Here is a 17,106-nt window from a genome sequence, read left to right as displayed (position 1 = left end):
CTTAAAAGTGCTGCGTATGAAAGAGCTTTTAATGTAAAGTTAATGTCTCACCCTTTTTGTAAATGTAATTGTTGGGATAGGGGAATTTTTTGTTTTTAAACCAAACTAATAACTTCCAGAGGGCTTCTAAAGTGTGAATCCAATGGACACTTTACTATCCATGTGGCCATGGTATGGGAGAGGAATTGTAATGGCAGTGAACCGATGCAACTGACACTGATAGGTCACATGACAATGACATCATGATTTTACTACGTCTGGATTACATTTAGACCATGCACGTTCATACTACAGAACATACTTTTTTTAACAGTCATGAAATAATTATTTACAAGAAATGACCTACTCAATAATTCTTGCAAAGTTCAGCTCCAAATTCAATCCTAATCAAGCATACCCGGAGCAGCTAATTAAGATCTTCAGGAATGCTTGATAATTACAGGTGGGTGTGTTGGAGCAGGGTTGGAACTGGACTCTTGCAGGAAGGATGCTTTATCCATGACTACAGTATAATATGTAGCCCCATAATTTAATTTACATGGTCTTTATACACGGGCAAATTCATCACCATGTGTATATGCAATTTATTTATTTTTAGACCAAGATAAATTTGCTTGTACAAAACCATTTCAATGTGTATCTATCGGCAACTGTATATGATTGGCCCTTTCTAATAAGATGACATAAAATTAGTTTACTAGATTAAAGGGGCTACACATCTTACCCCACTCAACCCTATAAATAAATGAGTTGTGATAAAGATGTTTTCATATATGCTTATTCTCTGCAACAACAGAAAGAATATGAATTGCTCTGTTCTGGCTATTTGACAGTAATTGACAGTCCGGCTTTTCAAATAAGAATAGGTTGGTTTACATCCATGAAGATGTGATTTGCTTTAGAAAATTAACAACAATAAAACGTTTTTTTAAATAGATTTTATTGCAAGGTGTTAATCAAGACACTGTCAACAGATATTTGTGTAAAATGTATTATATTTAACATTTTAAGTCAACTCTATATAAATATTATCTGCATTCAAATTAAAGCAGTCTGGTAGACCTTACTAGTGTTTCCGATTCATTTATCTTCAGTGTTTTTTGGCCACCAGTCAGGCACAGTAGCCTGTAAAGTCACCGTCGTATTATCAGAGGATTTAAGTTTGAGTGACTCTTTGGCATGAGCCAAGCGTATAAGGCCAAGTCCCAGCCTGTCGATTCCTGCCCTATATTTCCCTGCTGGTTTGCCCCCCTCAGTCTCAAGAGCAGCCCCATGGTCCAGGTTCTTAGCTGGAGCAGACATGGTAACAGGCATTAGGCGCTTCCTTATTACACCGGTGTGGTGCGTTCTTGCAGTTAGTTCCTGTCCGATGTAGCATCCCTTGCTGAAGCTAATTCCCTGCATATAAACCAGATTAGACTCCAGTGGAAGGGCCTCACCTGGCGGAAAGTCTCTGACTCCTTCAGGTAGTCCTATAGAAATTAAATAAATTACAGGATTAATTACAAATGGTGTGCAAACTCTTGAATATCATTTTTCAATAGTTAAACTGGTAGCACTTTATTTTACAGTCCTGCTCCCCATGTACATTATAGTTAGTTATTACAATAACTGGGTAATAACTAGGTACTAACCCTGACCCTCCCCCTAAACCTAACCTTAACCCATGTAGTTACCTTATATTAACCAGTACTTTCTTAGGTAAGTACACTACCAGTGAAAAGGTTTTGATCTGTAAGATTTGTTATGTTTTTAAAAGAAGTCTCTTCTGCTCACCAAGGCTGCGTTTATTTGATTTAAAATACAAAAAAAACCCTGTAATATTATGAAATATTATTACAATTTAAACAAGTTGTTTTCTATGTGAATATATAGTAAAGTGTAATTTATTTACATCTCTCATTATTATCAATGTTGAAAACAGTTATTTACATTTTTATTTCAGGATTCTTTGATGAATAGAAAATTCAAAAGAACAGCATTTATTATTCAAAACTACCATTCAAAAGTCTGGGGTCAGTAAGAATTTTTTTTTTTTTTTTTGGGGGGAAAGAAAATAAATCAAGGATGAATTAAATTGATCAAAAGTTACAGTAAAGACATTTATAATGTTACAAAAGTTCTATTTCAAATAAATAATGTTCTTTTAAACTTTCTATTCATCAAAGAATCCTGAAAAAAGATTGTACACAACTGTTTTCAACATTGATAATAATGAATGTTTTTTCAGCATCAAATCCGCATATTAGAGTGATTTCTAAAGGGTCATGTGACACTGAAGACTGGAGTAATGATGCTGAAAATTCAGCTTTGGTCACAGGAATAAATTACATTTTAAAATATATTAAAATAGAAAACAGTTATTTTAAATTGTCATAATATTTAACAATATTACTGGGTTTTTTTTGTGTATTTTTAATCAAATAAATGCAGCCTTGGTGAACAGAAGAGACTTTTGATCCAAAACTTTTGACTGGTAGTGTATACTGTAAGTACACAAACTGTCAATTAAAGTGCAACCGATAAACATTTAAAACAGGCAAAATGCTATTATTATCATTACCAAAAAAATATCCATATAAACTTTGTTGAGGTAGAGAATTACTTAAGATGAATATTAACATTTTAATATTAACATCAATATCAGGAGAAAAATTATACAGCATGAATTAAGCCCATTTTTCCACATTGAGATGACTCTAAAAGTGGTTCAATATCTAAAATGCATATTCATATCTACACTAGTACCAGTCAAAAGTTTGAACACGCAGACTGAATGTATGCTTCTACTGATATTAAAAACCTATTGATTTAAAAGCTTCTGCTTAAAGGCTTAAAATTCATTTTGTAGATAATTATATAAACTGTACTTGCATATGAATTTCTTTAAAAAACTTTTTTTTAAATGCTGTTTAAAAAGCATTCCAGATCACTCCGCTTCATGAGGGTGGTTGAGAAAAAGCCAACAATGAGCAGAGCTGTAATCTAGACAAAAGGAATTTGTAGAAGCTGAAATATTAGATCTGTTTAACATTTTTGTCACTACATAATTTCATTATGTGATGAGGTCTTTATTATTCAATGTAAAAAGTACAAAAAATGATGATGATAATAATAATAATAATAATGAATAAGTCGTTGTGTCCAAACTTCTCACTGGTAGTGTATGTAAAACTAATTAATTTGAGGTCATTAAGCTCTTATTCATAAGACAGAGAATTACTGCATGTTTAACTTCAATAACTATCAATAACTAACAAATGCAACAAGTTAAGATTGTCAGGTTCAGTTTATCCAAGTAACAATACAAAGCATTTAATACCAATTTCATAGCGATGTCTGTGGTATTCTTCGGTGTTGCCCTGTTGACAAGCAGAGACAATCTCATGTAGATTGTCCTGACAACTGGTGATCATTCTCCAGCCCATGAGTTCAGTTCTCGGGTCTTTCTCCAACACTAACACATTATCTGCTGCAGTAACTTCTGGCTTTGACTTTCCCAGCACTGCATCTCTATTCCTAGGTAATAGAGCCCATAGCGAGAGACTAGGACACAAGCTGATGTTCACTTTGCGACGTATCTTGTAGACTTTCAGAAGCCGCATAATGGATTCCTGTACGATGCTGTCACACTCCAGAAGTACACCATTCAATCCATTTGGGTTTCCTTTTAAACTGAACAACAACAAACAAGTTATATTAATGCATACATTCAGAATGTACATTCGGAACAGTTGTATACGTTTAGCACATGCTATTCTCTAAAAATCAGCACTCCTTACATTAAACATAAGCTGTTTTCATCCATGAATTTGAATATTACATAAAGAAAATTGCAAATAAACCACTGTTTCCATCCCATGTGTTTAAGAGAACAAAATCGTCTCTTCCTGGGAAATTGGCATGAAGTATATTGGCTATGTAATAAAAAATGGAAGTTGCTGCAATCGGGGCAGTGTGAGTGGCTAATTAATTGCATGTCAAAGCGTGCAGACAAAACATTGTTATCTTGCATTTGAAGGTGGATACCTGGTGTTAGTTAACGCAATTGTGTGTGACAGGCATTTCAGGATGGCCAAATCAACACTTGAGACTGAGTGCAATGAAATTTGTTCACTGATAGTTATCCAATCATTTCCTTCGTTGAAGCAAATTCGGTTTTATTCAGTAAATGTGTTTCTGTGTACAGTGCATGCAGAATTATGAGGCACGTTGATTTTCTGATCATATTTGTTTGCCACATTTTACCAATTCCAAACCACATTAATCTTAATAACTTAATAATCTTATATACGCCTTAAATAGGTGTGTGCATAATTATTAGGCACGTTTTCTTTTACAGATAAAATAAGCCAAAAAAGGGATTTAACTAAATGATTAAATGCCCATGAGAAGCATGCAATATTAATTCAATACTAGAAATTGCAGTTAAGGCATGACCATTGCAAGTGAAATGCTCATTGGGTCAGCAGGGTCAGAATTAAGGTGAAGAAATAAGTGTGAAACCATTAGGATTCCCTTTAGTCTCCAGCGCCACCATTTTCCAGAACTGTACCACTGTTCTGAAGAATTCGTCTTCCAGAATCTGGCAGTAAGTTTTGGGAGTTCATTTTTATTCCATCTCATACCCTGAAGTCCGTTTTGGAGAGATGAACTAAAAATGATGATCTCCCAAAACTTACACTTTGCATACAGCTGATATTTTTTGTAACTACATGTTACCGTACTGACATCCCAATATCTCTGGTTTTGAACCATATAGGACCTTAAAAATGAAGATTCCAAAACAAAAGTTTATTAAGAATTAGAATCTTGAAAGATATTAAGATATCTCTAATAGTTTTAGACTTACAGGCACGCAAATGTTGAAAAAATAATATCTATGGCACAAGTATATTCTATGCAATTGTGTTGAAAGAAAAAAAAATGAGATCCATTTCTAGTTTCAACATTATTTGTTCTTCAGATATTCCTCTTTGAAAGAAAAAAGTATCAGCTGTATCCAAAGTGACCCACATTTGTTTTTTTACTACAAAAATGTGTCAAATTTACCAATTTACTCACATTATATGGGATGAATTGAGTCTCAAAATGATTAACACATGCATGCACAATTATCCATGAACTTGATAAATGGGTAACGCTTCCTTTTACAGTACAGTACTTACGTGTAGTGTACTTACCTAGAAAGTACTGGCTAATATAAGGTAAGTACATGGGTTAGGGGTAGGTTTAGGGGTAGGTTCAGGGTTACATTACCCAGTAATTGTAATTACTATAATAAGTACCTAGTATGTACATGGGTAACAACAGGACTGTAAAAGGAAGCGTTACCGATAAATGTTGCAGATATGTTTTACTATCCACAACCAAATGCCTTTCAACTTGTGTGTGCAAAATTCAGAAATAAATTAATGTGTAGCAATTTGTACAAATAAAGACACTTTTGTGAATACAAATGTTTTCTTTTGTATTAGTGTATCATAATTTTCATGTGCAACAAAGATGCTCAATTGTGGATCAGGGGTTGTTGTGGTGAAGGAATTTCCCTTGCGGTAATTTTGAGTGACTCATATGCGGTATTATCGCCATTTATTTATTTACTTATTGCTATCTAAATAAGTATTACTATGTGGTCAGCAGGCACAAAAACAAGGACACATTCAGTAACCAATGTAACCAAAACTAAACCGCGTTGAAACTGATGTAAACTGAAGAGTATGTCAAAATAAGGGTCCACATAACATAACAATAGCCTAAAAAGAGGGTCCACATAACATAACAATAGCCTAAAAAGCTTATTGTCAGGTTTTTGTTCTATGTATAACAGTTAGTTCTGAGCCTCGAATCTGCCTGGACGAGAGGCTTTCTGCTGATATTTCACCAGTATCATCGTCTGCACATAGACAGGCTGTCAGTCAGTGCAGTTACATTGTTACTCCACTAGGTGGCGGCAAGGGACTGTCTTTGAGTAAGTCATTAAAAGGGACCTATTAATGTACCAGTGTCACCTGATCCACAAATGCACATCTTACTTACTTGCACACATTCTGACCAACATTAATACAAAATCAAGGTTGTAAATTTTGTATTTACAATTATGTCTCTATTTGTACAAAATGCTGTACATTCATGTAATTCCGGATTTTGAACACACAAGTTGTAAAGTATTAGTTTAAATATAGTAACACGCATTTGGGAATTTGTCAAATAGATGGGTAGCTGTGCACACATTAATATTTAGCACCGGCATATTCACTGGTAGTTGTTTATTTGTGGGTTGTGAAATGCTTGAAAACCACGAAAAAGAAAGTCTCAAAATCCAAATGAATCAAATAAGATTGACTTGGAAAAGAAGGCAATGAATGGACGTGTCACCTGATCCACAAATGAGCATCTTCTTTGTTGCATGCGCAAATTATGATACACTAATACAAAAGAAAACATTTGTATTCACAAAAATGTCTCTATTTGTACAAATTGCTAACACATTCATTTATTTCTGAATTTTGCACAGGTAAGTTGAAAGGAATTTGGTTGTGGAAAGTAAAACATATCTGCAACATTTATCAAGTTCATGGATAATTGTGCATGCATGTGTTAATCATTTTGAGACTCAATTCATCCCATACATTAAGATCTCCATATGGCTGGGATTTAACCAATTAGGGCCTTTAAAATGAAGATAGTATACCAACAACAACAAAAAAGTGTGATAACCAGAATCTAAAAGGATACCAAGATATCTTTAATACTTCTTGAGTTACAGGCATGCAAACTTGGGGCAAAACAAACACAAGGGGTAAGTGTACCCATTAAGCCCATGTACCCTTTAAGCCCACTTTCAACTTTAAAGTCAAATAAAAAAAAGAGTAAATCATATTTTATGCTGCTCATTATTTTAATCAATCCAGTGATTTGTTACTTCCCTGGCATTTTTTATTGTATACCAATCACATTTGGCAATGTTGAGTTAGCCCCACCCATGTGCAAGCTGTCTCAGGGCACCTCACACAAAGTCACCCCAAAACTTTGGTGTTTCGGGACCCTTCAGAAATCAACACATTTCTGCAATTTTCAGCCATTTATTTGGTAACTACATTGATATTATGTCAAATAAGAGATAAATGTGTTGTTTTTTGTGTATGAAGAAATAGTACTTTATCATTTTATATAATTTTCCTTTAAAAGGAAAGATGAGTTTTATTAGCTTGCGTTCAAAGTTAATCTCTAGGTCAAACCATTAGCCTTACAGAAAGATAGACTGCCAAAGAATTAAGCATGTGAACTGCAAACAATAAATGTTTTGGGATTCATTTTACATTAATTTACAAATAAATACATTATAAATTGTTTTGTAGAGAAGATTATTTTCATAAATTAACTTTTTTTTTATATGGGCTTAAAGGGTTACTTCAGGATTTAGCATTAAGCTTTGTATCAGTAGAAAACCAGTAGTATTTTCGAATTACCGTGCTTCCCCCCTTCATATCCCCCTGAGATGAGAGATTTATGTATTTTTAATCTGGAAAAAATCCTCCGATGACGCAAAAATCGTCATTTTGCGTCATCGGAGGATTTTTTGGTCAGAGGCTTAAAACTACAGCAGGTTTGAGCAGCTAGTTCCGCATGTTTTCACCACGCCCATATTGGGCGGGATCTCACTCACAGAACGTAAACATAGTGTCAGCCATCTTTCTGTAGCTAAGCTAACAGGCTCTTGCTCTGTGGAGAAAGTTTGATTAATCACAATGGCGGAAGGTAGTTTTGAAGTAGAAATGGCAGAAGGGGATTTCGAAGATATTTTGAGAGAATCGGATGCTCGCGGCTACCTGTATGAACCGCAATACAGTGATGAACAGTTGCGGTTGATAGAGGAACAAGAGGCGGTCGGAGCAGCTGCTGCAGCAGAGCAGCAAGACCTGCTTGGCGGTCAGGAGGAAGAGCCCGGGCAGACTCGAGCTGGGGCGGACTGGTGGTGTCAGTGCTCTCGATGTGCGCCTATGTTATCAGAGAGAGAGTCCTATTGCTGTCGCGAATTTCAGCGATGCCATTTTCTTTTGGAAGAGATCGCTGAATCCGCTGATGAAACGGCATGCGTAACTGAGCACCCTAGTTTTCAACCACATATGGACAGGGGGGTCCTGGAAACCTATTTCAGGATCCCGAAAATAAATTGGAAACGCCAGCCAAAGCCCACAGGGACAAACGGACGGCTAAGTGTAAAGTGAGTATTTTGTTTTTTTACTTTTTGTTACTATGACGACATATAACTTACAGAGTTTGGACACCAGGCAGGTATTATCACAACGTGCTTCCCACGTAACGTTAGTCAGCTGAGCTATTGTTGTTATATTTACATCGTTAGCAATTATACTGTATTTGAAAATAGTTTGCATTGCTAACGTTGTGTTTACTGTTTTGTAGACAATATCGTCTAACAGCCTACCGTCACTTCATGGAATGGGTCCTGCAAGGCGAGAGACTGGGGAAAGGCTATCGTATTGTTTTGCCAACCTGTGTTGTTCAGGACATCAGACGAAGATATCCAGCTCCTGACGGGCAATACAGTGGCTATATAGAAACTGCTGAAGCTCTGGAAGAACTTTGAGTGTAAAAGTGATTTATTATTTATTTATTTTTTCAATTAAAACTTATAACTCACATTGGTTGTGGTTCTTGTTAAAAACCTTTAGAGTTGATACATTAGAGAATGTGTTTGCCTATTATACTACATGGTCCTGCCTTGAATAATCTTTTTAATGTGAAAGTCTAAATTGTGTAATATTCATTAGGCTAACTTTTTTAATCCAAAATAAATTCCAAGAAGGGAAATAATCCAGGTAGTTTGTGTACAGTAAGTAATTACAGCAAAATCAGTGACAGTAACCATTCAGCCTCCCTCCACAAGTCTATAATATAGAAATTGAGTGTACACAGGAGTATAGGGTAAGATGAAGAATTTTTTTTTATTAATATTCACACAAAAATTATTCTGCTGCCATAGTCAAAGGTACATTATTAAAATAAATAAGGAGATACAAAACAAAAAATGTCCTGCAGAATATAAACAAAGGCGAAAATAAATATGTATGTGCCCCCTCTGAACAGAACAGCTGCTGCTGCAAGGAGGTTCACCTCTGGCATTCCCCTAACATCACGGGAAGATTTCCAGGTCCCAGTATGGCCCCCAAGACATGTCCAATCTACCTTCCTCTGTGCACCAACGTCAACAATAGTCTTTGACGAAATTGTATTCCCGCACATCTGGCAAAATTTGAAGAGTGACATGAGGCTTGACTCATTGACAATTATCTTCTTTTCATTCCAGTCCTTTTCACCTTCATCATCTGATGATGATGATGATGTGAGGGTGAAGGTTGACCCAGGTTGATAGCTTTCATCATTTTCACCTAAAGCTTCAATGCTGCTGATGGTGGTATTGAGGCCCCCAGGTGTACTTAGGCATGGTGACTTTAAAAAAAAAAAGATTAAAAAAAAAAAAGTCATACAGTTGCTTTAGAATTCATTTAGAAAGAATATGATGTGAAGTATGTTGGTTATTCAAAAACTTACAAATTGTTCTTGGACTGAGACCGGAAATTTGACCGGAGTTGAGGTCAGCAGGATTTTTTCTTCTTCCAACGACACTAACGCAGCAGACGCAATTGGAGTCTGAAATGACAAGTTCAATAACGTTACATAATATTTCAATAAACTAAAGTTATTCTGAAGTGAAAACAATGCAGGTTTTTTCGTTGCCCAAATAAAAAGGAAATACCTCTAACATATACATATTGAGATTTCTGACCGACATAAGTGTCAATTTTATTTTTAAGCTTACATTAATTAACACTATTTTGTTCTAGTCTGCACTACATCAGGGGTTCATCTCGCAAATGTATCTGTTTCTGCAGTCATCTCCAAACATACAGCAACTTGCTTGTGTGGTAACGTTAGCATAAATAGACTAACACAGTTTTACAGAACTGTGGCTTTACTTTGATAACAGTCAACTAATATGTAATTATCTATCTAACGTCACTTTGCTAACTTTCCTGTTTTACTGCTAACAACTACAACACTATATGTAGGCTACTGTGTGATCAGAAACAGAGTCGAGTATTAGCGAGTCTTACCTCTAGGCGAATGCGTTTAGTACCAGAAGGCCCAGGCTGTTCGTCATCTGGAAATCTGAATATCGACGGGATTGCGGTGTCCTTCAGAGTGGTTCTCTTAATTCCAAGGACATTCGTTTCGTAGTCTTCCTGCTTGAAATGGCGACTGCAAATCCTACGGGTTTTCAGGTTTTCCATATCGGTGTCCTCGCCAAACTTCGGGTGGTTGATAGCCCGCAGCCATTGTTTACATCGCTCTAAATGTTTTATCGGAAAATGATGGAAACTTACTTCTTGTCCTTTCCTGGTTTTGTTTGTACATCCCGGTACAACGCAACTTAACACCATTTCGATGGAAATGTATCTAATTCACGATTTATAGAGTCACGATGTAACAAAGCAAGTCTAGTTGGATCAAACTTTTCGGATACTGCCGCCTGTAACCGGTAGGCGTGGTTTGGGAGTGGCCTCGTAAGGGCAGCAAACCAAGTGCATTCTGGGAGTTGTTGTCTTTCATACACATGAGTCAAAAATACATTTTCTGGCTTTTCTCAGTCTAGAAAACTCCAAATTCAAAAATAATTTCACATTTCTACTATATAAATGACCAATATTAAATACACATTCATGTTCCCAGAGCTGAAGTATCCCTTTAAATGGTACAATGCCACAAAACCCATGGAAACTATAGCCAACACAAGCTAACCTTGAATGAAAAAAACTTAACATTTCTCAATGTGGGCACAATGAAAATTACTATGATACTTAGTCCACAGTAAGCTCCATGTATGTATTTGTAAACATATCTTACATTTTTAAAGGAAAACATTGTCTTTTTTCACCATTACTCACTGTGGAACCATTTAAGCCCACCTTATGTGTTTCAATGAGGAAGCCGAGTTAAGGCTTGAGATTCCGGGCATGGAGAGATCCCAGAGGGACCCTACATTCCCCACAGTCCTGAACCCCTGGGACTGTCCAGCTCCTAGATACCCCCACTTCCAGTCCAGCTTTGACCGGGCAAAACTCGGGACCCAAGCCAAGTTGGGGCTCCGGACTCCAGGCATGGAGGGGTCACCCAGTGGGCTCCCTATGCCGGGCGTATTGAGCCCTAACTCGGCTTTCTTCCCGAGATATGGTCACTTCCTGTGGAATTTTAATATGATCGGGCCGATCGGGCCGATCCTACGAACGCCGATCCAAGCCTGCTGTTCGCGCTCACCTTATCACAACTTATAGCTCGTTCACATTCTCACCAGCGCACTTGGATCGGCGTTCGTAGATCGACTGGTAAAGACTGTATTTCAAAGATGGCTCCTGTCTGTATACGCGAAGTTGACTGTATGTTTAAAATATCTTCTTATTAAACTGTCTGGACACTGACAAAGTTCTCAATGCTTCGGTTTGAAGGTAGGGACCCTCATTATGCTACCGTGTTAGTGTGGGGCTATTTTGAGCCTTGTTAGTGGTATTAACAAGCGATTTTTATTTGTCATTACACTATGCCCAATATACTAGCGTTATACTAGCTTTATAGGCTAAACTGTTTTTAGAGATAAAACTATTTACATTCGATAATCATGAAAACAAATCTCAGATAACGGTTGACTAGGTAACAATGTGTAATTAGACCAAAGGTTCATTTTGCGCCGGAGTTCTCCTTTAAGCCCAGAGTATGGAGCCCCAACTCTGCTTGGCTTCCGAGATACACCCGGTCAACCGTCCAGCTTGGCTCCAGTCAAGCCGACTTTAGGCTCCAGACCACCGGCCACTAACACCCACCCATCCCACCCAGGGCTCTAATCAAACATTAGCAAAAGGAATTTTTTTAATACTTCCCTGTCACTGAATAAATATATTGATGTTTTACTTCTTTAAAATCAATACATTTTTTATATTTTGTGAATCAATGATGATGTGGGCTTATTTGGAACACACGCGGGCTTAAATGGTGCCAAAAGTACCAATTAAGCCCATGCCAGACTTCTGACTTTATTCCTAAATTATCTTAATTTTATATTCTAAAATGTACATCAACTAATTAATACATTTTCAAATTAGATAAATCTTGCATTTTAACTAATTATTTTCTGTATAAACCATGTCAATATCTATGAAAAAAACCTAGACTAAGATTTTGGTGGGCTTAATGGGTACACTTACCCCTACTTTTTCCCATTTTTTATCTTTCACTGTTGGCATATGATGAAACAAAGATTGCTAAGTAAACAGATTTAACTAATAGACCTACCAATCTCTGTGTAAAAATAAAATAATAATGCGGCCATCTTTCTGAAGTCATATTTACCCCCCTATAATTTGGCTCCAAATCTCGACTCAGATAAATTGTTTTTTGTTTTTTTTTACCCACCATTTTTTAAATTACTATTATTATTATTTGGAGTATTTTTGCTTTCTGGTTGAGTTGACACGGAAAGACCCAATAGGGTTGTATAATATATTCAACTGAAATGTGGTATAGAGCTATTTAATTCTACCTGTTTTCTTCATGTGGATTAATCACATCTGTTTGTACCACTCATTTGTATGCCACTTTGGACATATCAAAATAATTTGATGTTTATAAACTGCTAAAACCACATTGACTTTACTGACATCTAGAATAACACTGTAGAAGAGCTAGGGCTGGGCGATATGGCTGAAAACTGTATCACGATATCAGTGTTTCATATCGGTCGATATCGATAATTATTGATTTTTTTATGACCCATTTAAAATAAGGACCAGGAGAAAAAAATATATTACATTTAAACATTTTTATTTTAAACTTACCCTTCCTCTGATTACAATCCCAAGACAGAAATGTCAACACAACCATGGAAAACTCAAATAATTAGAATGTAAACATAAGTCTAAATTCACAATCAGACCTGCAAACTCCTCAGAGTAAAAAAGGTGACAGTGGCGCGGCGGGACGGGGGTGGTGGGGGGTTGTGATCGTACGTGCCCCTGCTTGATTTCTTTTTTGAGACATCACGGTTCGGTACGATTTCGGTACAATGGAGTGAAAAGCAAAACAGAAATATATTAGGCTTTTTTATAAATGTCTTAAGCCTTGTATTTTTTAAATAAGTTTTATTAATAAAGGCATAGAACCAGTTTATTTATAGTGCACTGATAATAGTTTTATATAATTGGTTTATTAATTAAACTAATAAAAAGATAGAAATGAGATATGTTTGGTAATTGTACCTGAATGAATTTAAAATTAATTTGCTATATTTCAGATCAATATATTTGTTTTCCTTAATTTTAATTAACCCTAACTTTATTCTCATCAGAATTATAAATAATTGATTTCCGTATAAAATAATCTACCAACATATTTCACTTTCTTTTTTAATCAATGTGTAACTTAAAAATAAACAGATTAGTGCTCTGTTTTGAGGACAAGAAATGAAAACCAATGCGATATGATGAATGTCCAAAAGATGGAACACACAGACTGTTTTAAAAAGGGTTAGATAAATATGTTTTGCTTTTAAAACGGTGTGTGACAGTTGTAGGTTACAGTTTGACAAGAAATACAGTGTGACAAAAGCACAATGTTGTGTTTTATTGCGAGTATAGGCCTACACAAATATAAGTAAACACTTTGCAGACTGAATGATGTCCTGTATTAACAAAATGACGGAGTATGTTTTTATGTCTCCACTGTTCGATCGCGCCCGCGTGTCTCTCTCTCTCTCTCGCGCCTCTCTCTCTCGCGCGCGCGCGGAGTCGGACACACACACACACACACACACACACTCCAGCATTGAAATCTTGACATCGCAGCCTGTTCATTATGCTGTGTTCACATCAAACGCGAATAGAGCGAATTATCCAATAATGTTTCGCAACTCTAGCCTGCATGGCATGCAGATGAAGGGCACTCATTTTCTGCTTATCAATCGCCGGTTACTGAAGAGGAACCCAGCAGCACGAGACAACGATATGGCGCAACAAAACTGACACGTTACATGATTGCCTGAGCGTGTCACTCCCTACGTTGCTAGGTTACCAGAGAGCGCGTGCCTTTGATAATGCAACCAAACTTGCTTCGCAACCTGTGGTTTCTTCCGACGAAGAAAAAAAATATCGAACGTTTTATCGAACACATTTTTTATTGATATCGATCACGTGTCTATCGCGATACATATCGTTATCGTTTTATCGCCCAGCCCTAAGAAGAGCTATCAGTAACAAAAAGTCCAGGGTGGGACAGTGAGATAATGCTGAGGTCACGCCCACATTTTACAAAATTCCAGCACCTCTAAAATAATATCAATATTACATTCCGTGTCTAGTTTACAATTCAAACATATGAAACGCTAAAACGATACAGCATATTACCTGTAAATGATGATGTCATACAGTGTCCTGCCTTGAACATTGAGCATGTGTGCATACATCGCAGGCAGTGCATCCTCTGCCAGAAGAGCTGTGTCATTGGTTATTATCCCTTGAAGAAATGAATTCATGTCTTGTCCAGACACATTGATGAGAGTCCTGTGTGGTAAGCTGTAAAAGCTAAAGTGTCCTATATGGTTGGTGGGTTGATCTTGAGAGTGTTTTCTAATCTGAGTCCTGCTCACACTCTCATGTCTCGTACAGAGAAAATAGTGCGCATGAAGTCCGCCTGATCCTGCCACGATCGCTCTGAAAGCACTGCCAAACAAAATCACCCGTTGCATTGTGTAGTTTTCTTCAGCGCAACTATGAAAGCTCCACAGAACGAGAGTTTGTGTTATCTTGTCTCCCACCTTCCATTTTCATTCCCATACTGCATTGCGAATGTTGTGTTTGAAGCGAAATCTTCTTCTTCTTCTTTTTATTGGCGGTTGGCATACCAATTTAGTGCATTACCGCCACCAACTGTTTGGGGTGTGGAGCTTCAATGCGGATTTCTACTAAAAAAAAAAAAAAAAAAAAAAAAAAAAAAAAAAAAAAAAAAAAAAAACTATATATATATATATATATATATATTTATTTATTCTTGGTTATTCTTAAATTCGATCGAATAAGTCTGTTTCTTTAAGGTATCTCATGATAGCTGGCCATGCTGATGGTTTTGATGTAGAAAAGGAAAGTAAACCCTCTACTGATAAATGTGTGTAACCTAATTCTTTAACTTGTTCTAACAGTATGATTTGTTCTGTTCTGTATGCTTCACACTCTATTAATATATGCTCTACCGTTTCTCTCTTGTCACAATTAATGCATAATCCTGTTGCGTGTTTCCCTAAATGACTGAGATTATGATTAAGACCTGTGTGTCCAATTCTTAGCCTTGTGATTACAGATTCCTTCCTTCGCTTCCAACCACCCTGCCTCCTTGTTTTCACTTGTTTCTGTATTTCATATAAAAAAACAACCTTTTGTCTCCTTTTCCCATTGCTCTTGCCATAACCCATTGATTCTTGTTTTAATGATACATTTAATTTCCATTTTACTCAATGGAACTGTCCATTGTATGTCTGATTTAAGAGTTTTTTTAGCCAAACGATCAGCTTCTTCATTACCCTATATCAACGTGAGATGGGACCCACATAAAAACACACTGGAATATTAAGATTTTTTAATCTATAAAAACTATGAAAGATTTCATAAATCAAGTCAGGCCTACAAACAGATTTACAATTTGCAATACTTATTAATGATGCCATTGAGTCTGAACATATAATATATTGATTAGGCCCAACCTCCTCTATCCATGTGAGTGCTAGTAAAATAGCTAAAAGCTCCACAGTGTACACTGCTAAATGATCTGAAGTTCTTTTTAAAATTGATTTCTGAAAATGTGGTATATATACTGCTGCTCCCGTCTTTCCTGTACTTGGGTCTTTTGATCCGTCTGTAAATATTTGAATACTATTATTATAGTTGATACCTAAATATTGTTTTTTGAAGCGAAATACGAATCCTACTATGGCGAAGGTTTACCGTCGCTCTCGCGATACTTTGTTGCATGATCACTCAAACCATATATGGAAATAAAAGAGTCCTTATAGTTTTTTTTTTTTTTTTGCAATAACAATAGGGGAATACAGAGTCATACAAAACACTTGAATCTATAAAAAATTAAGATCACAATTCTGCATTTTGTATCAAACAATCAACCATACATCTAATACATGAAGCCTATCCTTTTCAACAGCTGAGATGTCTTAACAGCTTTACTATTGTTCTGTATTGAAGTCAGAGAGTCGTAAAAAAACAGTGGAAAATAGTCCGTGAAAGTCAGTGGAAAATAGTCTACCATTTGGTACAGTTAACATACATTTTGCTTTATGATATTTCCCAAATAAAATTTAAATGTTATATTATTCATTTCCAATAAACCGGTATCATAATCCATAAACAAGACCATTATATCAGTTATAGTGACAAATTTGTAAAACACCTATAAAATAAACATAGACACTTTGGACCAAAATAATTTGGTATAATGACTCTTTCCTCTTTACAAAAACAACTTAATGGAGAAACCCCTTCTTTAAACTTACTGATAAAATCATTACGTGGATAATATATGTTTATTATTTTAAAGTGAGTTCCCTTTCGTCCTGGGAACTCCGACGTGTCGTCGGGGAGTTCCCTGACGAATTGGGATCACGCTAGGGAGCCTAATTACCTCTGATAGAATTAAAAACGAGCCAATAAAAATTGCCTACAAACGCGGATATAAAAGCAGAAGTAAAACATTGCATAGACGCTTTTTGCTTCGGAGCCTCTCAGAGCTTACCTGCTGTTCTGAAGTTTGGAACGAGCCTGGAGAAGAAACGTTCGGTGTGCTGGTGTGACGGTGCTTTCAGTGATCCTCGTCTCAAGTGCAGCACGCGGTTGCAGTTTCCGGCGGTGTCTGCGGCGGTGATCCCTCGGCGCTTCGGCACTGGAGAGCAGTTTCTTTTTTATTTTGTTTTGCTAAAAGAGCTCCACGGTGTGTTCGCGTCCTTTTCAGGATGTCGACTCGCCCGTGCGTTTC

General features: G+C 36.4%; 1 protein-coding gene across 1 annotated transcript; it reads right to left on the bottom strand.

The window, feature by feature from the left end:
* Window positions 1–935: 935 nt before the first annotated feature.
* Window positions 936–14,907, bottom strand: LOC130098947 (putative transferase CAF17 homolog, mitochondrial). Its single transcript, XM_056264797.1, has 3 exons — window positions 14,475–14,907; window positions 3,323–3,675; window positions 936–1,472 (listed from the first exon to the last, which is right to left on the bottom strand). Exons 1-3 carry the CDS (start codon window positions 14,813–14,815, stop codon window positions 1,081–1,083), a joined length of 1,086 nt encoding a protein of 361 aa, XP_056120772.1. The 5' UTR covers window positions 14,816–14,907; the 3' UTR covers window positions 936–1,080.
* Window positions 14,908–17,106: the final 2,199 nt, after the last annotated feature.

This window comes from Rhinichthys klamathensis, unplaced genomic scaffold (assembly GCF_029890125.1).
Source record: "Rhinichthys klamathensis goyatoka isolate OS25496 unplaced genomic scaffold, OSU_Roscu_1.1 h1tg000011l_1, whole genome shotgun sequence".
NCBI lineage: Eukaryota > Metazoa > Chordata > Actinopteri > Cypriniformes > Leuciscidae > Rhinichthys > Rhinichthys klamathensis.
This window is presented reverse-complemented; position numbering and strand designations above follow the sequence as displayed.